This window comes from Hippocampus bargibanti, linkage group LG13, assembly GCF_051943395.1.
Source record: "Hippocampus bargibanti isolate YZ-2025 linkage group LG13, ASM5194339v1, whole genome shotgun sequence".
In the NCBI taxonomy this organism is placed as follows: domain Eukaryota; kingdom Metazoa; phylum Chordata; class Actinopteri; order Syngnathiformes; family Syngnathidae; genus Hippocampus; species Hippocampus bargibanti.
This window is the reverse complement of record NC_142746.1, coordinates 13892911-13917621: the sequence shown is the minus strand read 5'-3', so window position 1 is coordinate 13917621 and position 24711 is coordinate 13892911. Positions and strand designations below refer to the sequence as shown.

The following is a 24711-nucleotide window of genomic DNA, read 5'->3' as shown; positions in this document are numbered from 1 at the left end:
AACCAAAATACAGGAGCTGCTGTCAAGGCAACCACTCTCGCAGCTCCATCTTGAAGTCAAAAGAACAAAAAACAAAATAACAAATAATATGACAACACAAAGACACAGACAGTCATTCAATCTTAAGCCCCCTCCTTGTTTCAGAAAGCCGTTCTAGATGAAAGAGGAGATAGTTAAAGCGTCCTTTTCACCAGTGGATCAGGGAAGTCATGGTGAAATGTACACATTTGTTACAATCTAAATGTTAAAATCAAACATGAAGCTGTAGCATCCATTGACAAAAGGAGACTCTTTTCTCTCACATCTCCTGTCTCACGCAAATCCGCTTCAATTCAAAGCCGCGGCAGTTCCACACACACATCGGCGCTCTGCGCTGACGCTCCTTTGTGCTCATGCCATGCATTCATCCAGCCGCAGACTGTCAAACAGCACCGACCTTTTCGCTGAACAAAGGGGTCTGTGAAAATGCTGCCCGTTACAGGCACAAAAAAGCATAATCGCCCCAGAGCTGTCCAGCGATGACCGTCAAATGGCACTAACATTCCTTCCAATTAAAAACATTGCTGGTATATTTGTACTGTCGAAAAGGTGCAACCGCTCAGTAGATTCTCCTCCTTGATGAATGTCGTGGCAACAATGCTGAAAAACAATCCGCGTCCGGTCTATATGACGCACAACAACACAAAGTGACAAAAGAAAACACAAAGACAACACAAAAACAGCTGCCCTTTGGGTGCTATCTTGGACGTCTATCTATCTATCTTCTATCTAAAGGACACCCTAAGATTCGCATACTCCGATCACACACAAAAAATTATTCTGTGAATTTACACATTTGCATCTTGACGTGTCAGACTCACTATTCTTCACTATCGTTGGCCTGCGGTTCCGTTAAATTTATACCACCCGTAATTCGCCTCGTAAATGTCAGAAAAGCACAACGCAGAGAGCATCGCTTTACTTGCTCCTCATTTTGGCTGCAATTAGAGAGAGATGGTGCTGACTTTTGACTGCCCATTCTGGATGGCATCTCAGGACATTGCACATGCTGAGGAAAGAACCCGGGTACTGAAGCTTGTGGAGATCCTGTGCACTTTGTAAAAGCGTCAATAAAATAGGATTTGGTCCAGTTGTTTACTGAGGGTTAAAAGGAGAGGATGGGGAAGGAAGAGAACGGCAAAGCCGACAGCTGGCTGGCAGGGTCTATAATGCAGCTTAGCATTTTACCATTCTGACTGGCACACAATGCTCCCCTTTAACTCCCAGCCATCTAAATATTCAGGGTGGTATAAAGAGATGGATGACACTGCAGCCGACGCAAGACACATCTCAGTTGGCCGAAATTGCACATATAGTCAATCTCCTGGTTGAAGTTTGCTCCCTGAGATTCAGTCATGCACCCCTTGTCCATGTGCCACTAGATGGCAAACTAGCTTCACCGCAAAGCAATCCAGAGAGCTTGCAAGCTCACTTTTAAAGAGGATGGATGGCCTCAATTCATGAATGTATGATGCATGTTGGGTAACATCACTAATTAGGCAGTGCAGCAATTGGACTCTGAATAACGTACAGAAAAGGAGATTGGTCAGACGAGGGCTGAAAAAACAAATTGCAGAGAAGAGGGGAAATTATCCTGCAAGAACACCAACAATTGTTATTGTGCACTCTCACACACAAAAGGGACACGGGTGGGCACATAAAAGAGAAGCCTTCATTGAGCAAAATATATTACTGAGCATCTTAAGAAAACTTCTGAGCACTTGCCACCAACGCACAACATTCAAACACCAAACAGAGCCGTAGGCAAACAAGAAATGTAGACAGTGGATGGCTAGGGGAACAACAGAGTCTACAACAGTGACATATTCCGTGATAAGAGCTCATTGCCTTTAACAACTGCTAAGGAGAGGAAAGAGCTGGTGACGATAGTACATGAATGACCATTTTTCGGTGATAAACATGTCAAATCTATCTTAAACAATGTATTTGGATTGGATTGGATTTGCCTTTATTAGTCTCACAGTGGAGAAATTTACATTTCACAGCAGCAAAGTGATCAAAGGAATGAATGCATCTGGTTCAATGCAAGCTGTTCCTGGATGCTTGTTCGCTTTGAGAATTTTCTCAGCCCCAAATGAATTACTTCTCGTGGCGAGAAAATAGCAGTCTCATCTGAACGGCGGCATTATTCTTCCAGATTGCTCGCTTAAGTATGTTTACATCGTGTGGCAGGTTTTTTATTTAAGCGTCCTCCAATAAGTGAAGAGGACAGGCTTAAAGATCTAGTTTGAATAAACCCTGGTTCAGTTCACAAGCCAAATATTTGAAGTATATATATATATATATATATATATACTGTGCAAATATCCATAGGGTACACTGTAGCTAATTGTATGCTTCATATCACACACCATGCATAACAGATTACACTAAGGTTCGACCATCTGTATGATATCAGGCCAGGGCAAATGTTGCATCCAAGCATGCCATGAGAGTGTACGCAGATGAATGTGCCTAGATTGGTCACGGGCGGGATAAGAGGAAGAAGGATCAGAATAGGATAGAACGGCTTTCAGAGTCAACCTCCCACTACCATGCCTCTGTGTGTTGTGCAGTGGAATGGCTAAATTGCATCTTATCCCCAAACAGCCTCAAAAGCTCTTCCGCCCCCACCCTGAACCATCCTGCACTCTTAGCTCTCTGTGCCCTCACGTCGCCTTTTGGCCGAGGCAACAGTTCGCATAAACAGAGCTTACCGAGGGGCATGCATCAATCCATGCCTCCTGAATCCGAAATACCCTTTTGAAATTATTTACATTCTCAGCATTTCCGTACCTTCACCTTAATAATGACCCAAAATGCCAAGAGAGCCTCTTTGCATGGCGAGACAGTTTGGAGCCAGAGAAAGCTCACAGTTAGGATGACTGCTCTTATGGTGTGAAGCATGAACCTGAACGAGTCACAGGTACCACTGGGCCTCTGCCCGGCGACATATCGGCTAGGTTTAGAACTACGTGCTGCATGACACTCAAGTCGGTGTTGTTAAATTCAGGCATGAATTATGGTGTAGGGACTGAGGTTGTGTCAATTGTCGCATTCTGATGACAACCTCTGAAGTCCCTTCTCGGACAATTTACATTTTAATGTTCTGAGATTTCCAGTGTTAAAATTATGGAGCTACAGTGTACAAAAGGGTTTGCAACAACTCAATAACAGTCCTTCGCGAATCGTACATTCATTACCCATTCATGTCTTGTCCGAAGAAGAACAAAAACTCACATGTTCAAAACAGCTATTTAATCATAAATGTGACACATCAAAACAATGTTCAAATTGCTTTATAAGGTTTGTTGAAATTGCATGTCTGATTGATACACGCACATATGGAACATAAATGACGGGAAGGTATTATTTAATTAAACACGGAGATCTTCAATCAGTCTGTGAAAACATTTAATAATAATAATAATAATAATAATAATAATAATAATAATAATAATAATAATAATAATAATAATAATAACACATTAATAAAACATTCAACCTGCAATAGTTCAGCATCTAATCACATCATCCATCCACCATCTTCAGGGAGTTAAGCCCAAGTTGTCAAATCTGAATATGCATACTAAGATAATATTACGGGATCACATTAATAGTTCCAAATTCAAAACAAAATCCAAATAATTCATGTGCACCAACGTCTTGTACGGCTTTCATTTTGACGTTAGGCTTCGTAGTGCATTGACTGTAATCATTGTTGTGGCGGCTGGCTTTGACTTTAATTTTAGTCTCGAGCTGGTGTGACTGCAGTAAAGTTTGTCTTTTTTTTTACTGTTGTCGCAAACATGAACGCAACACTCAGCACAAAAAAAGGAATATGATCACAACTAAATGCTAATTAATTACACTATCATTGATAAAACTTTAAAAAAAATGTCTAATAGTGCCATCTAGTTGGTGTTAAAAGCTGGCTGCTAAAATTAATTTACCTGTCAGGCAAAGGGCAATCGGCGTACTACTTTTCAAAGGCAGTTCAAAGGCAGTTCAATTTGTCGAAAACAAATGTTCACACTTGTATGTTAAACACATGACACAATTGCCATTCCTCCCAATTGATTAAAAAAAACAGACTTCGTCAAATATGCTGCGTCAGAGATAAAAAAGCGCAAGTGTAGTTGTGATGTCATTTGTGGTCTTCAACAGGGCACAATTTCACTCAACTTGGCACATATTTTTGAAAAACAAATCAAAGATAGGATTTAGTTTTAATCATAAAATTCTAATCCATGCACAAAAACAGGCTTGCACATGGTATATAAGGCGGCGCACAATGTAGTGCTCTCCATGTCTAAGCCCCTTCAAATTTGCTCCTGTAATTAATGGGCCAATTAATGTGTGTTTATTTTGGACAACCTCAGATGTAGTTGTACTGGTCCTCTCCTGGAACATCAAGGTCTCAGACCGATAAATCAAAGCGAGGTGCATCTGTCCTTGTGAGTGCCAAACGTTTCCCCCGTAACCTTCTTCTCCCCCAACGGCCTGAATGTGAGACTGTCTCACAGCCAATCAGGTTGAAGCTTGCTTTCTTCCTCAGTCCCCTCCCAATGTGCTTGACATTGGCAAGATTAATTGCCTTGTGCACTGGGCAAATGTGTTACCTCCTAGTGTAATACAGGTGTCAAAAACGTGACTCTCTGGATTCCCTCAATCTGAAATTCACAGGGATAAGAATAACCTGTTCCATTTTGTCCAACAAAGGGTTCACAAAGCCGCACTCCCCCTAACCCTCCGTGCAAACTCTCACAGGCTGTAAATATTGCCATAAAGTCTCAGCCGTGAGTCCCGTTGACCTGTAATTTTTTTTGCTCTGTGTGTTACTATGTCATTTAGCTTCAACGGGCCGTGTCCAAACTGTAACTACACATGCACAGAAACATCACACTGACATATTTAAAATGCAGCTATATAGGCAAAGACAATTGATATGATCATTAACTGCAATGATTTGGATCTTTTTAATAAAAGATCAAACACTTGATGATACCCTTGATTGTTGTAATGTGAATTGTGAGTACAACATTCACATTGTGATCTTAATCACCAACTTAAATGGTCAGTGATGGACCCGGAAGGAGATCTCTTGTGTATTAACAAGAGAAACAGTGCTACCATAACGACCACAATATCCTCCTGCCTCAATTTTCAACATGAATCCAGCACTGAATTGTAGAGAGTCGTCCTCAGATGACCTTGATAGAATATACCTTACAACAGAGATTTGGAAATGTTATTACGATTAGGCGAACAGGAACTCGCAGAGCTGCATTAAAAAAGTGATGTAATTTACTGCTATGCTCAAATCAGTCGCAGCTTCCCATGGAGAGCGTCTGACAGGAAGGTTGGCGTTCTCACCAGGGACTCATTACCTAATAATCTGGCCCTGCAGGTGTTCCAGTAGAGGTCAACAATCTATAAGACTCGCATCGCAGATCTGCGTCTGCCTTCAGGAAACCACCTTGATGGGCTCCATTGCCCTCAGATCAAACGACCACTTTGCCACTATATGTGATACACGACAGTGACTACTTTGTCAAATGCTGGCCAAGTTCATCAGCTCTTCATTACACATTTCATCCAGTCACTTGGACATACGTATTTGCTTGAATGGAGGTTAAAAAGATTCATTTGGCAGAAGCCTACTTTAAGTGATGACATCTTTCTGCCACCCATTTAAAAAACAACAACTATTTTTCTGCTGCTTGTTTAAATTTCGCCCTGAAGAACTTCTTTTTATACTTCTTGGACAAATACAAATGTGAAACGAGCTGGATGATACACAGAGGGAAGACAAATTTTCTTTCTTTGAAACCATGATTTGTGACGGGGGTGTTTTTATTATTTCTAGATTTGAAAAGTAACATTGGTTACCTTAAAAAAGTTTCCATAGTTTTAAAGCTTGGCAGTCTGACTCAGGAATGGATTAACTGTGTTTCTAAATACAAATACAAACAAACCAGAGCTCTCATAGTGGTTCCAATGTCCAGGATTCTCTTTCTATTTCGATTATATTTTATTTTCCTCGTGCCTTTTTTTTGGCTTCCTCATTAGGTTTTATTTCAATCTGTTCATTTCACCCAGGTTCCTTGCATCAACCAATCAGCTCCCTTATCCAGGTGTTCTTTGATGGCACATCAGTTTGCTTGTATTTAGTTCCTTGATTTTTGTCGGTCTTTGTCGGATTGTTGTTACTGTTGCATTTGGTTTCACTGCTACTGTTTGATACATTGCATGTTTTTCATAGATTTTTTTGGTGCTCCCTGGTTCGCCTGCTTTTTTTGAGTTCAGTAGCTTCAAGTTGACATGACACTAATAGAATGAGGTGAGTACAACTGAAGCTCAACTGTCATGGTTTGCAAGGTGGTGATGGCGGTTGTGGATCGCAAAATAAAGGGAGCAGCAGGTTGTATTTGAGAAATTGTATTAAAATAAAGTCAGCAGGAACAAATTTAAAACATCAAAATCATCTGAACAGAAAAATAAAAAGTATAAAAAAAAAACACGAGTAAAAATCTGCCAAGATGAAACAAACCTGACATGGTGTAGAAAACACATTCAATGCACTACACGATGCAATGACCCGAAGGCGAATGGTCGTGCCGGGAGTCCTTTTGACTGCCACTGATTGGAACGACCAGCACCTGTGCAGGTGCACATGACTGAATATCTTGTCAAATCACATTTTATCAACAATAAGCTGTCATACACTACAAACCTACTCAGCTGAATCTCATCTTACTGTATAAAGTATCTCAAAAAGCTATTGAACAATGCACAAATTGCTTTTGAGGGAAGAGAAAACATACTGGACAGTTGGCTAGAAAACGTTAGAAGTCAAAGATTACACACTCTAGTGGTTCCTATGCTGGTGTATATATAAAAAAACCATTTGGGTAGATGATCAGTGTCAAGAAGCGAAGCACCCTTTGACATGTGTCGACACAAGGTCGGGAAATGTAGGGAAAGAAAATATCAGGATTTTGGAGACAGCTGTCTCAGATTTTTAGCAACTGGGAGAGATAGGAAAAGTAAACATAACTATCATTTCCTAATGACGGCTTTTACCAATCTCTTCTTCGAGAAGTCCGGCAACCAAACGCAGACAAAACAGATCTCTTCTCAACTTCTTTTTGAGAGATGATAGACATTGCTCTGGCAGCCGTTGTGGAAGGAAGTTTAGTTTTTTGGACATTAAACTGATATGATCGCTATCAACATAAAGTGCATGGGATATCGCAGTGGTGACAGCTTTTGAATGTGCACAAATGTAAATGTTGCGTGTCATTTTATGCATTTCGCTTTGAGCTCACACATGAGTAAGCATTATTCAAAAAGTGAAATCACTGAAAATGCAGTGCAGTATGAACTAGCATATAACATATCTAACTTTGCACCAGTGAGTGAACGCATACAGAGCCATTTCATACTTTTGACCAAGAGTATTTTCCAAAATGGAATCAATAGCAAAACATTTTCAATGTCATTTTTTTTAATTGTTATGATCAGCATCTCTTGACACGTGGTGCCTGCATCGTATCCTCTCATAGACCTGAGATAGGTTTGCTGGATAGTATAAATGAATGAGTCAGTGGTTCACCACTGTGTACTTCATTGACATCAGATTTTATATACTTTCTCAACCGCTTTGCAAAATGTATTGTCTCATTAGAACTTTTGGTACGCACCAATGGTCCAGAAGTCAAACTTTTCCAAGAGACAAGACACCAAAATCCATCCATGAAATTTGAGATTTTTCTTAAGGTTTTTCTTAGTAAGTTGCAGGAGTAGACAGCCTGTCCTATAGATGTGAATACAATGCGACTGAACCACAGCTATTATGTGCCAACTAACAAACAGTTGTTAAGAAACCTATGAATGACGTTTGACATTCTCGCATATTTTGCCTTAAGCGAGAGCATGCAACAACCAAACACAGCTTGTCAGTTGAGTTTGGTGCCAAGAATATTCTGCTGCCATACGTTTCCAAATCTTTTCACGATAAAATGTCACCTCAGGAGTGTATGCAAACACGACTTGATCTTATTCTCTCAAAGAAGTGTTGAAAAAGCTGTGCCACTGGCAGATAAATTATGCCAATGTGATTTTTTTGTGTCCAAACATTTTTGGGAACATTTATTTTAAAATGATTTTAGTCCCTATAAATGCCATTACAAATTATTCTCATTTGTAACTCGTAAAATGGTCCTTCAAGATTACAACAATATGACAAATCTGTCCAAACATGTGTTGCACTGTCCATGTCTATTGCATTGGGGAGGGGGGACGTGTCATTTATGTGATTTTAAATAAATGAACGAAAAGTAAAGTACTTCAACATGTTGAATGTCGTATTTGCTTATTTAGCATTTACAGGGAACATTCTATTCTGGCTTGAGTTTTAAAAAATGTCAGATTTTAGTGACCCTAAAACACAGTCGGTGAGTAAAAGGTTGAAAAATAATTTTACTTACTACTGTATTTGTGGTCATTGCTTTGACAGCATTTAAGTGACTGCAGTTCTATTAGTACTATTTTTTTTTGTTTCGAGTGTGAGATTGTGTTTTACCACACATCTTTTTTCCTCAACTTCTGGTCAACCTTACCCTTGTCGGCACAACATGTTCTATATACTGAACATTTTGTGATGGCAACCCAGAACATCTCAGACCATCATGGCTCTCAATCTTCAGCAATTTTGCTCCACGCACAGGCAAAGTTGTTCTTTTCTGCTGTTATTTGCCACTTCCTTTCAATATAGTAAAAAAACAACAACAACAATCTGTATCACCATTAATGGCAGTGTGAAATGTAGGTGCTATTGTACATCCTCATATATTTCTAGGCAATTGGGGAGGACCGTACCTCTACCCTGACCAAAGTGGTCACCCATCATGCTAATAAGATAAAATCCAGATTCTGTGTTTGACTTTGGATAACTATCCTTGCTGGAGAGTATATGCTGCCTTAAACCGCAAATTATGGGAGAAGGAGGACATAGGCAGTGTGTCCCCCACCACAATGTCCTCCACAAATCCTTGAAGCAACTCTTAAGTGGCTTAGAGTGGTCTTATTTCCTTCCACAATAAATTGAAGGAGACAGTATAAGAGACGGTCTGACTTGAACGTAGGGTCTTGTGAAAGTTTTCTACTGCTGGCTATTTTATGAAGGATGTGGTGTGGTCGGGTCAACCCGTCAAAATATTCTGTGTCATTTTGGCACGGCTGTGACTCTTAGCTGAACCAATGAGTTGCAAGTGTGGGCGAGAGTCTCTAATTAGGCGAGTCTCTTGCTGTATCAGCTCAGACACAAGTGATCCCCTGATAACGATACACACACATTCAACTAAAACAGGCTGATAGGCTGCGGACACACAAGGTTGTTCGGCAAATCTGTAGTCGTGTGCGGCTCAGAAATCTAATCACATATAATAAGAACAATCATCAGGAAATGGCGTTCAATAGCTAGGTAAAATATAGCAGCAGTGTGTTATTGGCAATAAAAATAATTTTTCAAAAAGTAACATTAAGTTTCTGGAAAGTGACCAATGATTGCACATTTGGGTCTTGAGTCACCTATCAGAAATCCTATTCCACTCCTCCTTTATATCATCACCTCGCTGGTGAATGTTAGCGCAACTTTCCACTGATCATTTTGTGACCTGTGAGGCCCATTTCTTGCCATGAAGGACAAGACTATCCAAATAAACTTGATTTGACTATCTTTCTACTTGGGGTCGCGCCACAGACGTTCAACAGGGTTCAGGCTCGGACATATGCTTACCCATCACCTGCTTAGAAAGGCAGCGGCAGGCTCGTGGCTGCGCTCGAGTTGGTTTTTGAGTGGGTCACGGGGATATCCAAACATACAGTTTGTTTCCAGCGTGTTAAATGACTGTGTGTTGAGTAATTTGAGGAAACAGTAAATTTACATTGTTAAACAAACTGGATCCTATGTCCCGTGTTATTTTTTGCAGTATTGACCATTATAAAAATATTAATGGGTGAGGAGTTAATAGTGAGAGATAATGTAGGTGAAGATTTCCTCAAAATCTTAATTTTATCTACATATAGACATGAACTGTCTCTCTGTAAAAGCTATCCCATGAAGTATCCTTCAGGTGTTTATGATCGTGAACATGAACCGAACGTGAACCATGAATAATCAAGTGCCAATAATAAAATAACCTCAGTATTTCCTGACTTTAAGACAGTTGTGAGGTGTGCTGTCGGTGTGATGGAGGAATTCAAATTGGAGGTGGGACTCCACCAGGGGTCAGCTCTGAGCCACTTCTTATTCGCGATTGTGATGGACAGGCTGACAGACGATGTTAGACAAAAATCTCCTGGGACCATGATGTTTGCAGATGACATTGTGATCTGTAGTGAGAGCAGGGAACAGGTGGGGGAGAAACTCGAGAGGTGGAGGGGTGCCCTGGTAAGGAGAGGAATGAAGATCAGTCGCGGCAAGACTGAATATATGTGTGTGAATGAGAGGGATCCAAGTGCAAGAGTTATGCCACAGGGAGAAGATAAAGAAGGTGGAGGATTTTAAGTACTTGGGGTCCACTGTCCAGAGCAATGGAGAGTGTGGAAAAGAAGGGAAGAAGTGTGTACAGGCAGGCTGAAACGGCTGGTGAAAAATGTCAGTTGCGATGTGTGATAGAAGGGTTTCAGCTAGGATGAAAGATAAAGTGTATAAAATGGTGGTGAGACCAGCCATGATGTTTGGACTGGAGAGCTGCAGGTAGCAGAGTTGAAGATGTTGAGTTTTTTTTTGGGAGTGACCAGGTTGGATAGGATCAGGAATGAGTACATTAGAGTGACAACTCATATTAGAGGCTTTGGAGAGAAAGTCAAAGAGGCCAGACTGAGGTGGTTTGAACATGTCCAGAGGAGAGAGAGTGACTATATCGGAAGAAGGATGCTGAGCCTTGAACTGCTAGGCAGGAGACCGAGAGGAAGACCAAAGATGAGGTTTATGGATGTTGTCAAAGAGGACATGAAGGTAGCTGGTGAGAGAAGAGGATGCACAAAACCGGGTTAGATGAAGGACATTGATTAGCTGTGGTGACCCCTGAAGGGAAAAGCCTGATAGGAAAAGAAGAATTTCCCATTACATGAATATTTGAATATTTGAGGGAGGAAACTCCAAATTAACAAAATGAAAAAAATATGAGATACGTATTTACAGCCAGTTTGACAATTAAAAATGCTGTTGCAAATGGCACAGCATTTGAAAGTGACCGACCTTTGCTGCACATGCAAAAAAATATAACTGGAACAGAGACAGCATGAATTACTGTTATATGAATGCAACGTTAAACTGGAACAGAATTAATCAAGATGAGTGGAAAATTTGGACTGACTATTAGACTATTTAGAAAATCTAGCAAAATGAATACTACATATCCAAAATCGCTGGGTTATTTTATGCACCTCATTTAGAGAGTACTGACTAACCGCCTCAAAAAACAAAGCCAATTGTGCAGACCACAACCACTTGGGAAAAAAATGATTCAGTGGCCTCATGTGTTTATCTATTGAGAGACAACACAGCTGATGGACCCTCATACAGTTTTAATGCTGTTGAAACACATTTTGGGTGAAAACACTCTGGCATTCTTGGGATACTTGCGTCCAGATGTCTCAAAGCTGACGTGCCAGTTTGGCTTTTTCCTGAATCTGGAAACATTTGCCTGGTCTAGTTAAAGCGAATGAATCCTGTTACATATTTCTCATTTTACTTGAATGAAAGCCAACTGTTAAGTGCTGTTTTGTCCATTGTTCGGTTGAGAACAGCAGCAGAAAGATTCATGCCAAGGTAATGACGCTGAACACAAAAGGATGTCACCTGTCCTTGAAGGGTGCATGCCAGCTGGGATGTCAAAGAATAACAACATTCCTGTTGTCAGGAAAACATTCAGCTCAGTGTGAAATCGTTATTTAATCGGGCACAAAAATATATATAATTTAGATTACTGTGTATCTCCAGTGGCCTTTTTAGATTTAAAATGGTGTGACACTTGCCGCTTGGCTGCACTCCAATACCAATGAAATCCATTTTACTGATGTCCTTTTTCAACGTTCATTTATCATCCATTGACAATGTTCTAAAGCACAATAACCTCCATGATTTATCAAAAAAAATAACAACTGAAACAAAAATGGTATTTTCACCAAAGTCCCCCAATACGAGTGAATCGTATAGTATGTCCTGGCATTTGGCTGTGACAAACTCCTTAGTCTTGCGGGATTTTTATTCATCACCATGCCGTCTGTTTGTTGCTGTCCATTTTGTTATTGTTCTTGTGTGGCTACTAGAGCTTCCATGCCATTTTCACGCATAATAAATACCACAACTCAGCTGCTGTTTGGTTGTTTCACCACAGAGGGGCCACCCAGACTTCCCACCAAAAAATCTGTTCAAGCAAGAACCTGGCCATACAACAGATGACTATTTGTGTTTACTCACCCTTTTGCCCTCCTTTCCTGGTTCTCCTGGCTGGCCTGGCATGCAATCTGGTCCCTGGATTGGAAAAACATAAATTGTAGTGTATATTTCTTCTTGGAAAAAAAGGCAATGCAGATACAGTGTTTTTAACTGCAGAGGATCACTATTGAAGATGCTCCAATTAGGTGTTTGTCATGAAAACACAACATAGCTAAAGACAAAATAAAACTTTATACCTTTTTTAAAAGACTTCAACTGCAGCCTCAATTTTTTCGCAACATATTTACAAATGCTTTAAAAGTTCAATTTGTATGTTAAAATTAATTGCTGTGTTTGATTGCCAAAGAAGGCCTGTGTCTGGATATTCATTAGTTCACATTCCATTTTTTGGGTTATGTGACGTTTGGGACAGTTACCTTCCCTCCTTTGTCACCACGTGGCCCCTGAATGTGGAAAAAAAATGAAAGATGGAAGGTAAAATGTGTTCAAACATTTAAGAAATGAATTTATTCACAAACATGTTCAAAACTGTGGTGCTATTATTTTGAGGGGAAAATAGGCAATTGCCTGATCTCCTTTATGGCATTCAAAAACACCCTGCAGTGAAAAAAAAACAAAACCTCAAAATAGTCGTTATGATAATGACACAAATACTTTCATTTAAAATATTGATAAAAAAAGATTCAGACATTTGGTAATTAGCCTTACAGATGTAAGAATGGCCGTGACAATGTGACTTACATTTAAGAATACTTCATAAAGAGAAGTGTCTTCATACCTTTGGCTATGTGACCTTACGACGAAACATTCCAAGTTGGAAGGCCTCACTAAGGCGACACAAGTACTTAGAAGGTAATTGGCCTCGGCCTCCATTTCACTGAGACTAGTGGGATTGTGGTAATTACAAGTCCCCAGACAGTCTAACGCCCACCACTCGGATAGGGAAAAGAGGCATTCATCCTTAGCTGGGCCACAAAATGGACATGAGACCAAACAGATCGTCTCACTTTTCAAATACAAGCCAAATGAGTGGTGTTGTGTTTCAATTGGCATCCAACAGTCAAAAGCTGTTGACTTTTCTTGGAAACAGCTGTCGAAACGGATGCCCTCGGCCCATGTCTTCTGAATTAGTCAGAGTCCTTGTTCAGAGTTGGAACGTTAACAAGAACCTTAAAGACACTTGAGGCTACAAGCTTGAGGATAGTCAGTCACAGCTCATTCATTTAGCCCATATACAATGGTCCATCTGGTGAAGCCTTGGAAGATTTTATATTTGCCTACTCGGCAAATAATTTTGCGATAGCAATCTATCCTAGATATTTTTTTCTCGATTTTCAGAAGTGTAAAATCTCTGAGCTGCCTTTTGGGAAAGTGAATGTGAAGTATATATACAGCACAGCTTATTTTGATTTCCAAAACTTTGAAAAACATACACCACATGTTTTTCACTGACAACAAATGTTCTGCCGTGTTGTGAATATTCCAAACAGTGCATGAATTAACCCTTAAGAACAGTGATTAGTTAGCAGTTATAAATGTAATATGCTAACTGGAAAGGCGGTTTTTATTTATACAGCACATTACATACAAAAAGCAACAACGTGCAGAGTAAGAACATAAACATTGAGATGTGTGAATAATCTCTAGAGTGAAAGTGGGTGGAATGTGATTTTTATTAGTATAATAAAACAAATGATGTTGCAGGACAAAATACAATTTTAACTTCAATTGTCTATGTGTAAATTATCAGATCACACATTGTGTATTATTTTTCAGTCATGACCATTTTGATTTGACACAATTCAGATGACTTTTTGGGCAACTATGAGTAATACTAACTCATTACTTAGTGAGATATATTTGTCAAATCACATTTTTAAAAATATAATTATTATTTGCTCAAGCTTTTGCCTTTCTCCTTTTGTTTCCTCATCCTGCACTGTCCAATATTTCTGGAGGTGGCTCCATTTCAATACCCAGAATAAGATTGGTTGGATCTCAAACTGGATGAAAGACACAAATGCGCTGGTAGTTTGTATCCAGGTGTCATATCTGACTGAATATCACATTTCGATGAAAAAAAATACACAAAGAGTATTTCAGTGCAACACTTACAATAACATTAGATTATGCAAAGGCCGTTGCATAACAGATAAAATGCAAAGGAGTGCCATGTCTGATGAGCGCGGGCCCCCCTCCCACTCCAAACTTCCGCTTGGAACTAAACAGGGAACCGGAATCCTTCACACTCAAATTGTTTCCAAACCGCCTCTGAAGTAACAATATTTATTCTACAGAAAATTTCCATTGGTTATGGTTCTATGGGTGGCAGAAACACTCACTTTTTGTCCCTTGGGACCAACTGGTCCTGGGTCACCTGATGGACCCTGAGAATGAAACATATGCACCTACATGCAAGATCTGTATGTGTGTCGGTGGTTACATTGAGAAGAAAGTGTTTTTGTGTCAGCATTGCAATGCTTTTCTCATGCATATGCAATATTGGTTGTTTTTCCATCCCAAATGTGAGAAGAATGGGCTTCAAACATTCTGACCGGATTAAAATTCTTTTAAACTTGAAAGTCTGCATAGGTTTTACACCACATCTTGCGGCTGACACCGCTAACACAGAAGTAAAAAAGCATTGCCAGTAAGCATTATATTCACTTTGGTTTGATCTAGATACAGTAGTTCAAAAGCCAAACTCTCCAAATTACTGCACAAGGCTTGTTCATCCTTGTATTTCCTACATAATGGCGTGTACTTTCAATGTAACAAGTCATGGCCACATGGACACGTAACCAGCAAGGAAAACCACAATCTGGTCACTCACAGACTCAATATCTGACCATCCAATCTCCGCCTGTTTCTTCCTGAGCAAGAAGCATTTCTATAATTGCTTTTACACATATAACCAGCGGCTTGGACTGTGTAAAGGCAAGCCTTGCGAGCATGAAATGAGAGAGATAGCTAGGATTGGGAGAGCAATTGCTGATGGATTAGCCTTGACGTGTATTGACAGGGTAAATTGTTAGCAAGCCTCGTTAGGTGTGACACATTCGGGCTGGTAAATGCGACTCTTTTAAATAAGTTAGGAGAGGGGAGGGATGTGGCGCAAGGGCTGAGAAAGACTGCAAAAACATTTGTAATGGTTAAACTAAGTGTGAGAGAGACTATTAATTGTATTCGCAAAAGATGATTATCACCCAAGTCTGGCTCAATCAGTTCTGTATTGCTGCAGGTCTCTTTTTAAACATGTCTCTTTCTAAACATGTCATACAAACCAAAGGTTGGTGTCCGAAAAAGATGGAAAAAAATGCTGCAACCTTATTTGACTGCAATGATTTTGTCATAATTTCCAAAACGTAAGCCTCTTTGTGAGTCTCTCAATAAAATGACTATGGATCAAAAGTGTTCTCATTGTAAAACATGAAAGCCAAATTCAAATTGACAGGCCAAGCATTTAAGTGCGGCAATGTGACACACACGGGAGGCATCCTGAAGCCAATTTCTTTGTGAAGCTATTACTCGACGTGTTAGGAATGGAAGAGTATTGGGGATCAAGGCTCAATTTGATAACAAGCACGTAAACAACTCTAGGCTTAGTCAATTACAGAAAGGAATGTGATTAATCGGAATGTGCCACCCATTATGTAATGAGCAGCCCTGCTCTCATTATTGTACTGAGAAGGTCTGGTAATATGAACACGATGTCTTGTTGTTGGTATTCTTTAACATTCATTTTGTTGTTTGGACCAAAGCACTTTGGGGACTGACAGTAATTCCCAAACATAGATATGTGGGCTGAAAACAAATTAAAACTATTGACTCCAATGATTCTTACATACTCAATACATCTTTAAAAAATACAAAAATTCTCACCAGATGTCATGAGAACAAGATTCAATCAATTTTTTAAATCCACAATTTGCAACAATGTAGTTCAGACATGTCCAGCTCTGGGCCTGGAAGGCCACTGTCCTTCCCGTTTTTCATCTGACCCGGCTGCAACACACCTGATTAAGATGATCAGCTCATGTAGATAAAATATTATTTTATCTACACTCATAAGCCAGCTCTGAAGCACCATGGAAACACTCCTGATGATTTGAATCAGGTGTGTTGCTCTTGGGAGGGCTTGAAAAGAAAGAGGGTACAGAAAGTGCTTAAGAATGAATGTCTCTCTGTGTCTTTGTGTGTTCATGTTATTTGTTATTTAGTTTTTTTTTTGTTCTTTTGACTTCAAGACGGCGCCGCGAAAGTGGCTGCCTTTCCAGCAGCTCCTGTGTTTTGCTTTTCTACTTTCATAACTTTGCTGCTGTGAAATGTAAATTTCTCCACTGCGAGACTAATAAAGGCAAATCCAATCCAAAACAGTCAGGACAGTGGCCCTTGAGGACCGACACCCCTGATATGGTTATCATGTAAGCTTTCGATCAGGGGTGGTTTTTACGATTCCCTATTTCCCTTGTTTTAGATTGTTCCCTCTTCCAACACACCTAATTAAAATGATCAGGATCACCTTTAGGTTTCTCAGGGCTTGGTTATGAGCTGATCATTTGAAGTAGGCGGTGCTGGGGTAATTCGCCATACAAACATCGCTCTGTAATCTTTGTTTACATTTTGAACTTCCTGATACGTCATATCCTGCCTTCCCTTACATGATGTCGCATTTACATTACGTCACATCCTATCGCGTCACGAACTGTGCGCCGCATAAATATTCCCGCAGTCCGTTCGTCTCTCTCGCCATGCTTCCCCCTACGCCGACCCTGCGATGTCTCCGCTCTCTTCAAGATTAAACCAACTTTGTGTTCTACACCTGGCTCCCTGATGATTTAACCATCCTCTTCCATCAACACCCGTCGAAGCAATGAACCAAGGGCGAACGATCAAAATAATCCAACAGGCGCATTCGAAGAAGGAGTCACCTAAAATTGGCTGGAGAAGCTGGTAGTTGGTGCATCTGTCAGGACATAGGCCTTATTATTAGCAGATGTTTTTGGGGTTCCGAGATAGAGTTGTGCGGTTGTGTGATACAGAAATATTTTGCATAAGACATGATAACAGAAATTCGGTTGGCTCATTAATTAAATGGCTTAATTTTGCTAGATTCTTATCTCTCGCTTATCAAAGATCCCTTGAGTGGGTCTAATAAAGTGTCAATTAAGGGTTTTGGCTTGTTGTCCATTTCTCACTGCAAATTACTGATTGCTTGTATAGAAAAGAAACACTTCTAACATGTTCAGATAAATTGACCTTAATTAGAACCCCAGCAGAACCTATTCGTGTTGTAATTGACTGAAGCTGCAAAGATGTCTTCTTAATTTACCATGTGTGCCTTTGTGATAGAAGGTACATTCATTCAAATCAAATTATGCATTGTGCTTTGTGAATTCATTCAATGTTGCGAGTTTGGAATAATGCAGGACGAAACAATTGTTTATATAAAGATGTTTTACAAGTGATATGTGACATTTATTTGACTGCTAATTAATTAGTCAAAGTTTCAAAAATGATCTCATATGGAAATGCATCGAACAAACATATCCATCCACCATCCATTTTTTCCCATACATTTTCCCTATCGTTCATCCTCATTAGGGTCATGGGAGAGCTGGAGCCCAATCCAACTGGCTTTGCGTGAGAGGTGAGGTGTACCATTCACACTGAAATACACATCTACTGAAAATTTAGAGCCTTCAGTGGGGCCAAGACACATGCTTTTGGAATGTAGGAGGAAGCATGTAAGCCTAGAGCCCAGTATTGAGTCATAGTTAAACTTTCATTCCTCCATCACTACTGGATAAGTGTCTTGTATCAAATGTCTTGAGGTATGTTATTACTAGTCATTTGACACACAATTGGCCCTGTAGGAAAAAAGTACACTGCCAAAGTGCACCTCTTCCAATTCAATTCAAACATTAATTGAATAGTAACTGTGCACTTGGATGGAGTTTTCTTTCTTTTAGTATTTTATTTGATGGGCGCATGTGATTTTGTACCAATGTGGGAAAGAACACAACAAACTTGATTATTGGCAAATCGAAGTGACTCCTCTCAGTTACAGCTATCCATCTTCACCACTACTAATCCTGAACAAGATCATGGCGAGTTACTGGAACTTATCCCAGCTCACTTTGGGTGGAAGGCAGACTACACCTTGAAACGGTCGGCAATCAGTCACAGAGCACAGTGAAAGACAAACAATTTACACCGACATCTATCGACACTATCACTGTCACGGTTTGCAAGGTGGTGAAGGTTGTGGATCCCTAATAAGCAGGCAGGAGGGAGCAGCATGTTGTATTTGACAAATTGTATTGAAATAAAGTCAGCATGAACAAAATCTAAAACAAAGTCATCCAAACAAAAGTACAAAGTGTCAAAGAAAACCATGATTAAAAATCTGCTAAGATGTAACAAACCTGACAGGGTGAAGCAAACACATACAATGACACGGAATGGTCATGCCGTGAGTCCTTTTAACTGCCACTGATCGGAACGACCAACAACTGTGCAGGTGCAGGCGGGGCCGACAGCGCCACCTGTTGGTCGCCAACCAGATCGTGACAATCACTGATTAGGAACCGATCCCATGCTTCCTGCATACATCAGCAACTTCCGCTCATCCCCTTGAAATACAATGTAGGAGAGGCGCACGGTCAACATGGTGGAAGCATCACAAACTCCCTGGAATCCATGCAGGATTCTATGGGCACATGTGCCTGTACCCAAAAATAAGGCTCTGGGTTTATATATTGATTTAGGAAAAAAAAAAAAAAAAAAAAAAAAAACAGCATTGAATCCACATTAGAATAAAAATAAAAAAAAACATTATTTTTTTTCCTTTTTGCCATCTTTTGCAAAACCTCTCTTGCATGCTTGGTTTCACAGCATTGTGAGAGCACCGAAGCATTTCAGATGCACAAGAGCACACGGTACTGGGTTTTATGCATTATCTTTTGTTGCAAGCTGTGGGCTTTTGCTGTCTGTACATGGTGGGATGAAGGCGAAGAGGAGGTAGTGAGGGGTGCTTTCTGTGTGACTGTGCTGTAGCACAAGGTCAGAACGCTTTGGGGAGATGTGTGTACACTTGCCTGCTAATTACACACACCGCTGTGTCTCGTTACTCCAGTAGTGGTGCTGCTGCAAGACAATCTGGCAACTTCCAAGCCCAGGAAAGCTGAAGCTACACAAGCAAGAGTGCACCAATGCAGCCTAATTACTAATACATATTACTAACTGAACCACGTCGGGGTCCATGCCCTGTCTAGCGAGCAGTGGGGTAATTACATGTCTCTCCAACTGTATACATTATAATCCCCAACAAACTGAGTGTTGACCGTTGGGAGATATATTGTTCCCGCAAAAGGACAGACAGAGTAGGAACAAGATCTCCAGGCAACATAGCTATCATGAGTGCCGGCACATAAAGACAGCCATGTTGCAGCAGGAAATGCCTTTTCTGACTTTCCATTTTCGCACAGATACACCATCACACATGGTCTCCTGCTGTAAGACTAATCAGGGTAAGTACTGGAAATGACTGCTTCTTAGCATGCTTATTACTCCTCATGAATGACAACAGTTCACCACCGGGACCTAAACATAATGTATTATTCTGTAAGAAAACACAGTCAAAGAATCAATTTCATTGACTCTTCCATCTTCCGAACAAAATTGCTTATCGTATACACAAATGGAAGTGGTTGCTAGATTATACACTGCTTTCTCTCTCTCTCTCTCTCTCTCTCTCTCTCTCTCTCTCTCTCTCTCTCTCTCTCTCTCTCTCTCTCTCTCTCTCTCTCTCTCTCTCTCTCTTTCCCACCCATTGGATGTATATCTTTTGAAAATGATCCTGCATCACATGGATTCCATACGTAAGATTCTAACTGCTCAGATGTCTTGTTGAGCCGTAAATAAAACTGAGGCTCTAAAATGGAACATGAGCTCATTACAGTAACAGACAGGTCAGGTAGATTGTCGATAGTCATGGTGTGAAATAAGTTAATTCAAATCATTTAGTTGAGAACGGTGGTTCTTAAACCTTTTAGTGGTACCAAACTCAACCAGTTAATGTGAACATTCACTGAACCCTTCATGACTGAAAAATAAATACACATATTTTCACATATATACATCCATACAAAAAAATCTGCAAATTCTTGTTAGTTTTTCAAGGTAGACAACCTCCACCTTGCCAAAACATTTTTATTGCAATTTCGGTCATTTCTTCAATATCTTCACTGAAGAAAATCTCTATTACAAATGTTTCCCTGAATAGGGAGATGTTTTCATGACTATGAGTTTGTCAGCCAATCCATAATAAAGTGAACATCTGCAGAGCCTCCATCTACCCGTATATCATACCTCAGTGGGTAAACGAACAGTTTATCATTAAACACGTTCATGGGCACTAAAATGAAAGTTGCTCTCATCTAATCTCAGCTAAAGCGACTTCTGTAAAATTGTGAAAGACCTAATCCATAAACTCATAATTTCTTGACCGGCAGTTGCTGCTGAGTATACTGTGGCAACCATATGGCTTACAGTGGACACATTAGCCGAATCACCGCAGTTCAATTTGAGAGCCTGCAATAAAGTTTAACCTGAAGTGACATCGAAGAGGCATACAGTAATTTGAGAAATTAGTTTAGCCCATTAGTATGCTAAGCCCATGGCAGCGCACATATCAATTAGTTGGACTGCAAAAGGACACTGAGGGCGAGAACAGGCTCAGATCTACTTCAAATATGTCAAGCACAAGAAAACAGACACACAGTAAATTATGCTGTGCTTTGCGTGCCCCAGGCCACGCCACAGAAAATGAAAAGTCTTTAAGAATTGATTCTCTGATGATGCTTGATCTGGCTGATATGCTATGCGTGGAATATATATGCATGTCAGCTGGACGTTGCTCTTACCTTTTCACCATTGACCCCCTCCTGTCCTTCTGATCCATCTTCTCCCTATCGTTACAAGAGTGAAAGTTAAAAAAAGGTAAACTTACATTTCAGTCCTTGCACTGCGAGGCTAATTGCTAAACAATACCCTGTTAATTATGATTGGAGGAAACATTTTGAAATAAAACATTTCTAAAATAGTGACACCTTGGAATAGCCTGAAGCAAATACAATTCGACATTCGACAATAAATCCCATTTGACAATAAATCCCAACTTTGAATCATGGTTCTGGGATGAAATTAGTTGTATTGTGACTCATTGAACAATTAGAGCAAAAGTGTGTCCCAAGACATAGAAATTATGTACAGGGGTAGAAAACAAAGTAATGCCTAGAAAAATATAGTTCACCCAGCCATTCCCTAAAATTGTGTGCCATACCACAGCCATATTGGTACATAACTACATGCTCAAGAGACCAAATATTCTGTGATGCTCTCGACTTTTCATTTCTGAGCTGTGGGTGAAATGTCATGAAACTCCCTGGCAGTGGTATTAATGTAACCTATAGAGTTTTATAACTTCATGAGCAAGTTGTGGGCCTATAAAAAGTCTGACTGTTTCATCCAAGGACAAAAATGCATTTACTGTTATGATTAAAGTAGCTGCAGCAAACTTTTCCAAGGTGGCTATCACTGAAGCCTGAAAAAAATGAATCACCCAGTCCACTATAAATAGGAAAAATAGCCTCACTTTGAAACATTATACATACATACATATATATATATATATATATATATATATATATATATATATATATATATATATATATATATATATATATATATATATATATATATATATATATATATATATATATATATATATATATATATATATATATATATATATATATATATACACAATAGTCCCGGTTATATCGATACTATTTCTATGCACGCACGGAGAAAATTACATGCAAACAGGGTCGGATATATCGATAGTCCCGGTTATATCGATATTTTTTCTGATTCCCTTGAATATCGATATAACGAGACTTTACTGTGTATATATATATATATATATATATATATATATATATATATATATATATATATATATCATTCGGGACGTGGGTCTATTAGAGCTATTAGAGCTTATCTCTAGTGAGTTTGGAGGAGAGGGTGAGCAAACTGTGGACAACCTTGCATGGCATGAGTAAACCCATAAACCTTAACATTCAGACCGATTGAACATTTTGTGTATTCAATTAAACCAAACATTGATGTGTGTTGGATGTGGGTAAAAACTAGATTTAACCGAGATGTGTGCAAACTCCACAGACTGTGGCCCGACACGGGATTCAACCCCATGGGTCTGAAATGCAGACTTGTTAATCACTCACAATGTCATGCTGGCATTATAGAAAAATTTCCATATGATTTAGGACCAGGAATAGAACAGCTTACTCAAGGGGCCATCATTTCATCGGCAGGCATACAGGAGTTTGATGTAAAAAATGCTGCTACAGTAAAGTCTCGTTATATCGATATCGGATATATCGATAGTCCCGGTTATATTGATATTATTTCTATGCACGCATGGAGACAATTGCATGCAAACAGGGTCGGATATATCGATAGTCCCGGTTATATCGATATTTTTTCGGACTCCCTTGAATATCGATATAACGAGACTTTACTGTATTTGATTTTTGTCCAGGGAAAGTCTAGTATGCCATTTTTGGGATATTTTACTGAGCGTTTTCTATTACACACCCCAACGCATCTGAAAATTTGGTGACATTAGACTTTAGATCGGTTGAAATCAGGGCTAACTTGTAACTCAGGTGATTTAACGTGGGTCTTTACGTGCACAGTTCATTATGCCCGGCAAGAAGAGTATCAAACTCTATATTATACTTTCTTTTGTATGTTCAAAGTAAAAAGTATAAAAATTATAGTACTTACCTTCTGACCCTGGCTTCCTGGAATGCAGGCCTTCCCTTGGTCTCCCTGTCACAGAAACATAAAGAACATACAATAATAATTGGGTATTCTATGGTGTTTCTTAAATTCTTGTTTGCTAATTTCTGATTTCACAGTTGCTGAACCGCTCGGAGCCTGCAGACCACTTCCCAACAACCACATAACGAAGATACATGTGTTAGTGATATATGTCGTATCTTTGGGCAAGAAGGTACACCGAAAGTAAATAAAAGGAAACATGTTATGAGAAAAATGGTAGCAGTAGATAAACAAATACCATAATATAAAACATTGGCACAGAAAAACACATTCAGTAAGACATTAAAATCAAATAAAGTTACTGAGGTGTGATTTTGGTGTGATTAAATGAAGAAGAAAGTTATATTTTGGCTAATTATTTTGTATGTGTCTCAAAATGTGCGATATTAATGACATGTAAGTATCACACTTACACACATACACTTGTGAACTGCAGTGCCAGGCACTGTCAGTAAAGGAACAATGATGTTATCTTCTTTCCTTTTTACATGCATAAACAGATTTTTAGCCATTATCAACTGCTACCTTGGCAAAAAAAAAAAGATTACGGCTACCATTTGAATGGGGTACTGTCTCTTAGCATGAAGGCCAATTCAGAAATATAGTGAATTTAATTTAGCAACAATTATGGTCGTAGTGCTTAAAAGGTACAGTAATTGTTGAAGAGGACGTTTTAATTTCACTACATGCCCCCCCATCCCTTTGTGTGCACATACAGAAGCTCTAAACCTAGTAATACCAGGGTTTATATGCGAGGCCATGCAAAATGGATTTCCATTCAAGTAAGCTCCATTCTTATAACCACTACTTATCTGTTTAATTTCCTGGGGGATTTTGGATTAATCATTGCTGTTTAATCCGTTTGCCGTGTATTAGAATCCTCCATCAAACCCTCACTCTAATGCAGGATAGTACTCACTGTTAGAGTAAAGCAGCCAAAGTAAGCCAGGAACTGCGTTTCTTATGTTGCAGCTTTTAAATGTTCTGAATTGCCCAGATATCCTATGAGTCATCTTTACAAGTCATGCTAAATTGCTCATGAGTACACTGATCATTTTCTTACATTCCTACGCAGAAAGGGTAATTGAATGCCTCACTACTTCACCTCAATATTGTTTCCTTAATGATATTTTTATGAATTATCAATGTACACTTGTAAAAGTGTGTGGCAGAGATTAAAAAACAATGGATCAGCCCCAAGAATTTTGGTATCAATTTGAGAGACAAAATACTGTACTAAATCAGGGTGTACTAAAAAGCAATGCTGG

The 24711-nt window shown here is 39.5% G+C and overlaps 1 protein-coding gene across 5 annotated transcripts in view; it reads right to left on the bottom strand.

The window, feature by feature from the left end:
* col19a1 (collagen, type XIX, alpha 1) overlaps nt 1-24711 on the bottom strand; it is a 102717-nt gene that overhangs the window by 64645 nt on the left and 13361 nt on the right. For 4 of the 5 annotated variants that reach the window (XM_089011818.1, XM_089011822.1, XM_089011819.1 and 1 more), the window contains exons 10-13: nt 23387-23431; nt 21439-21483; nt 12928-12954; nt 12533-12586 (exon numbers count right to left, since the gene is read on the bottom strand). In XM_089011818.1, coding sequence (XP_088867944.1) covers nt 12533-12586; nt 12928-12954; nt 21439-21483; nt 23387-23431 — 171 coding nt within the window. The remainder of the gene's footprint in view (nt 1-12532; nt 12587-12927; nt 12955-21438; nt 21484-23386; nt 23432-24711) is intronic. The other variant, XM_089011820.1, reaches the window with a different exon arrangement.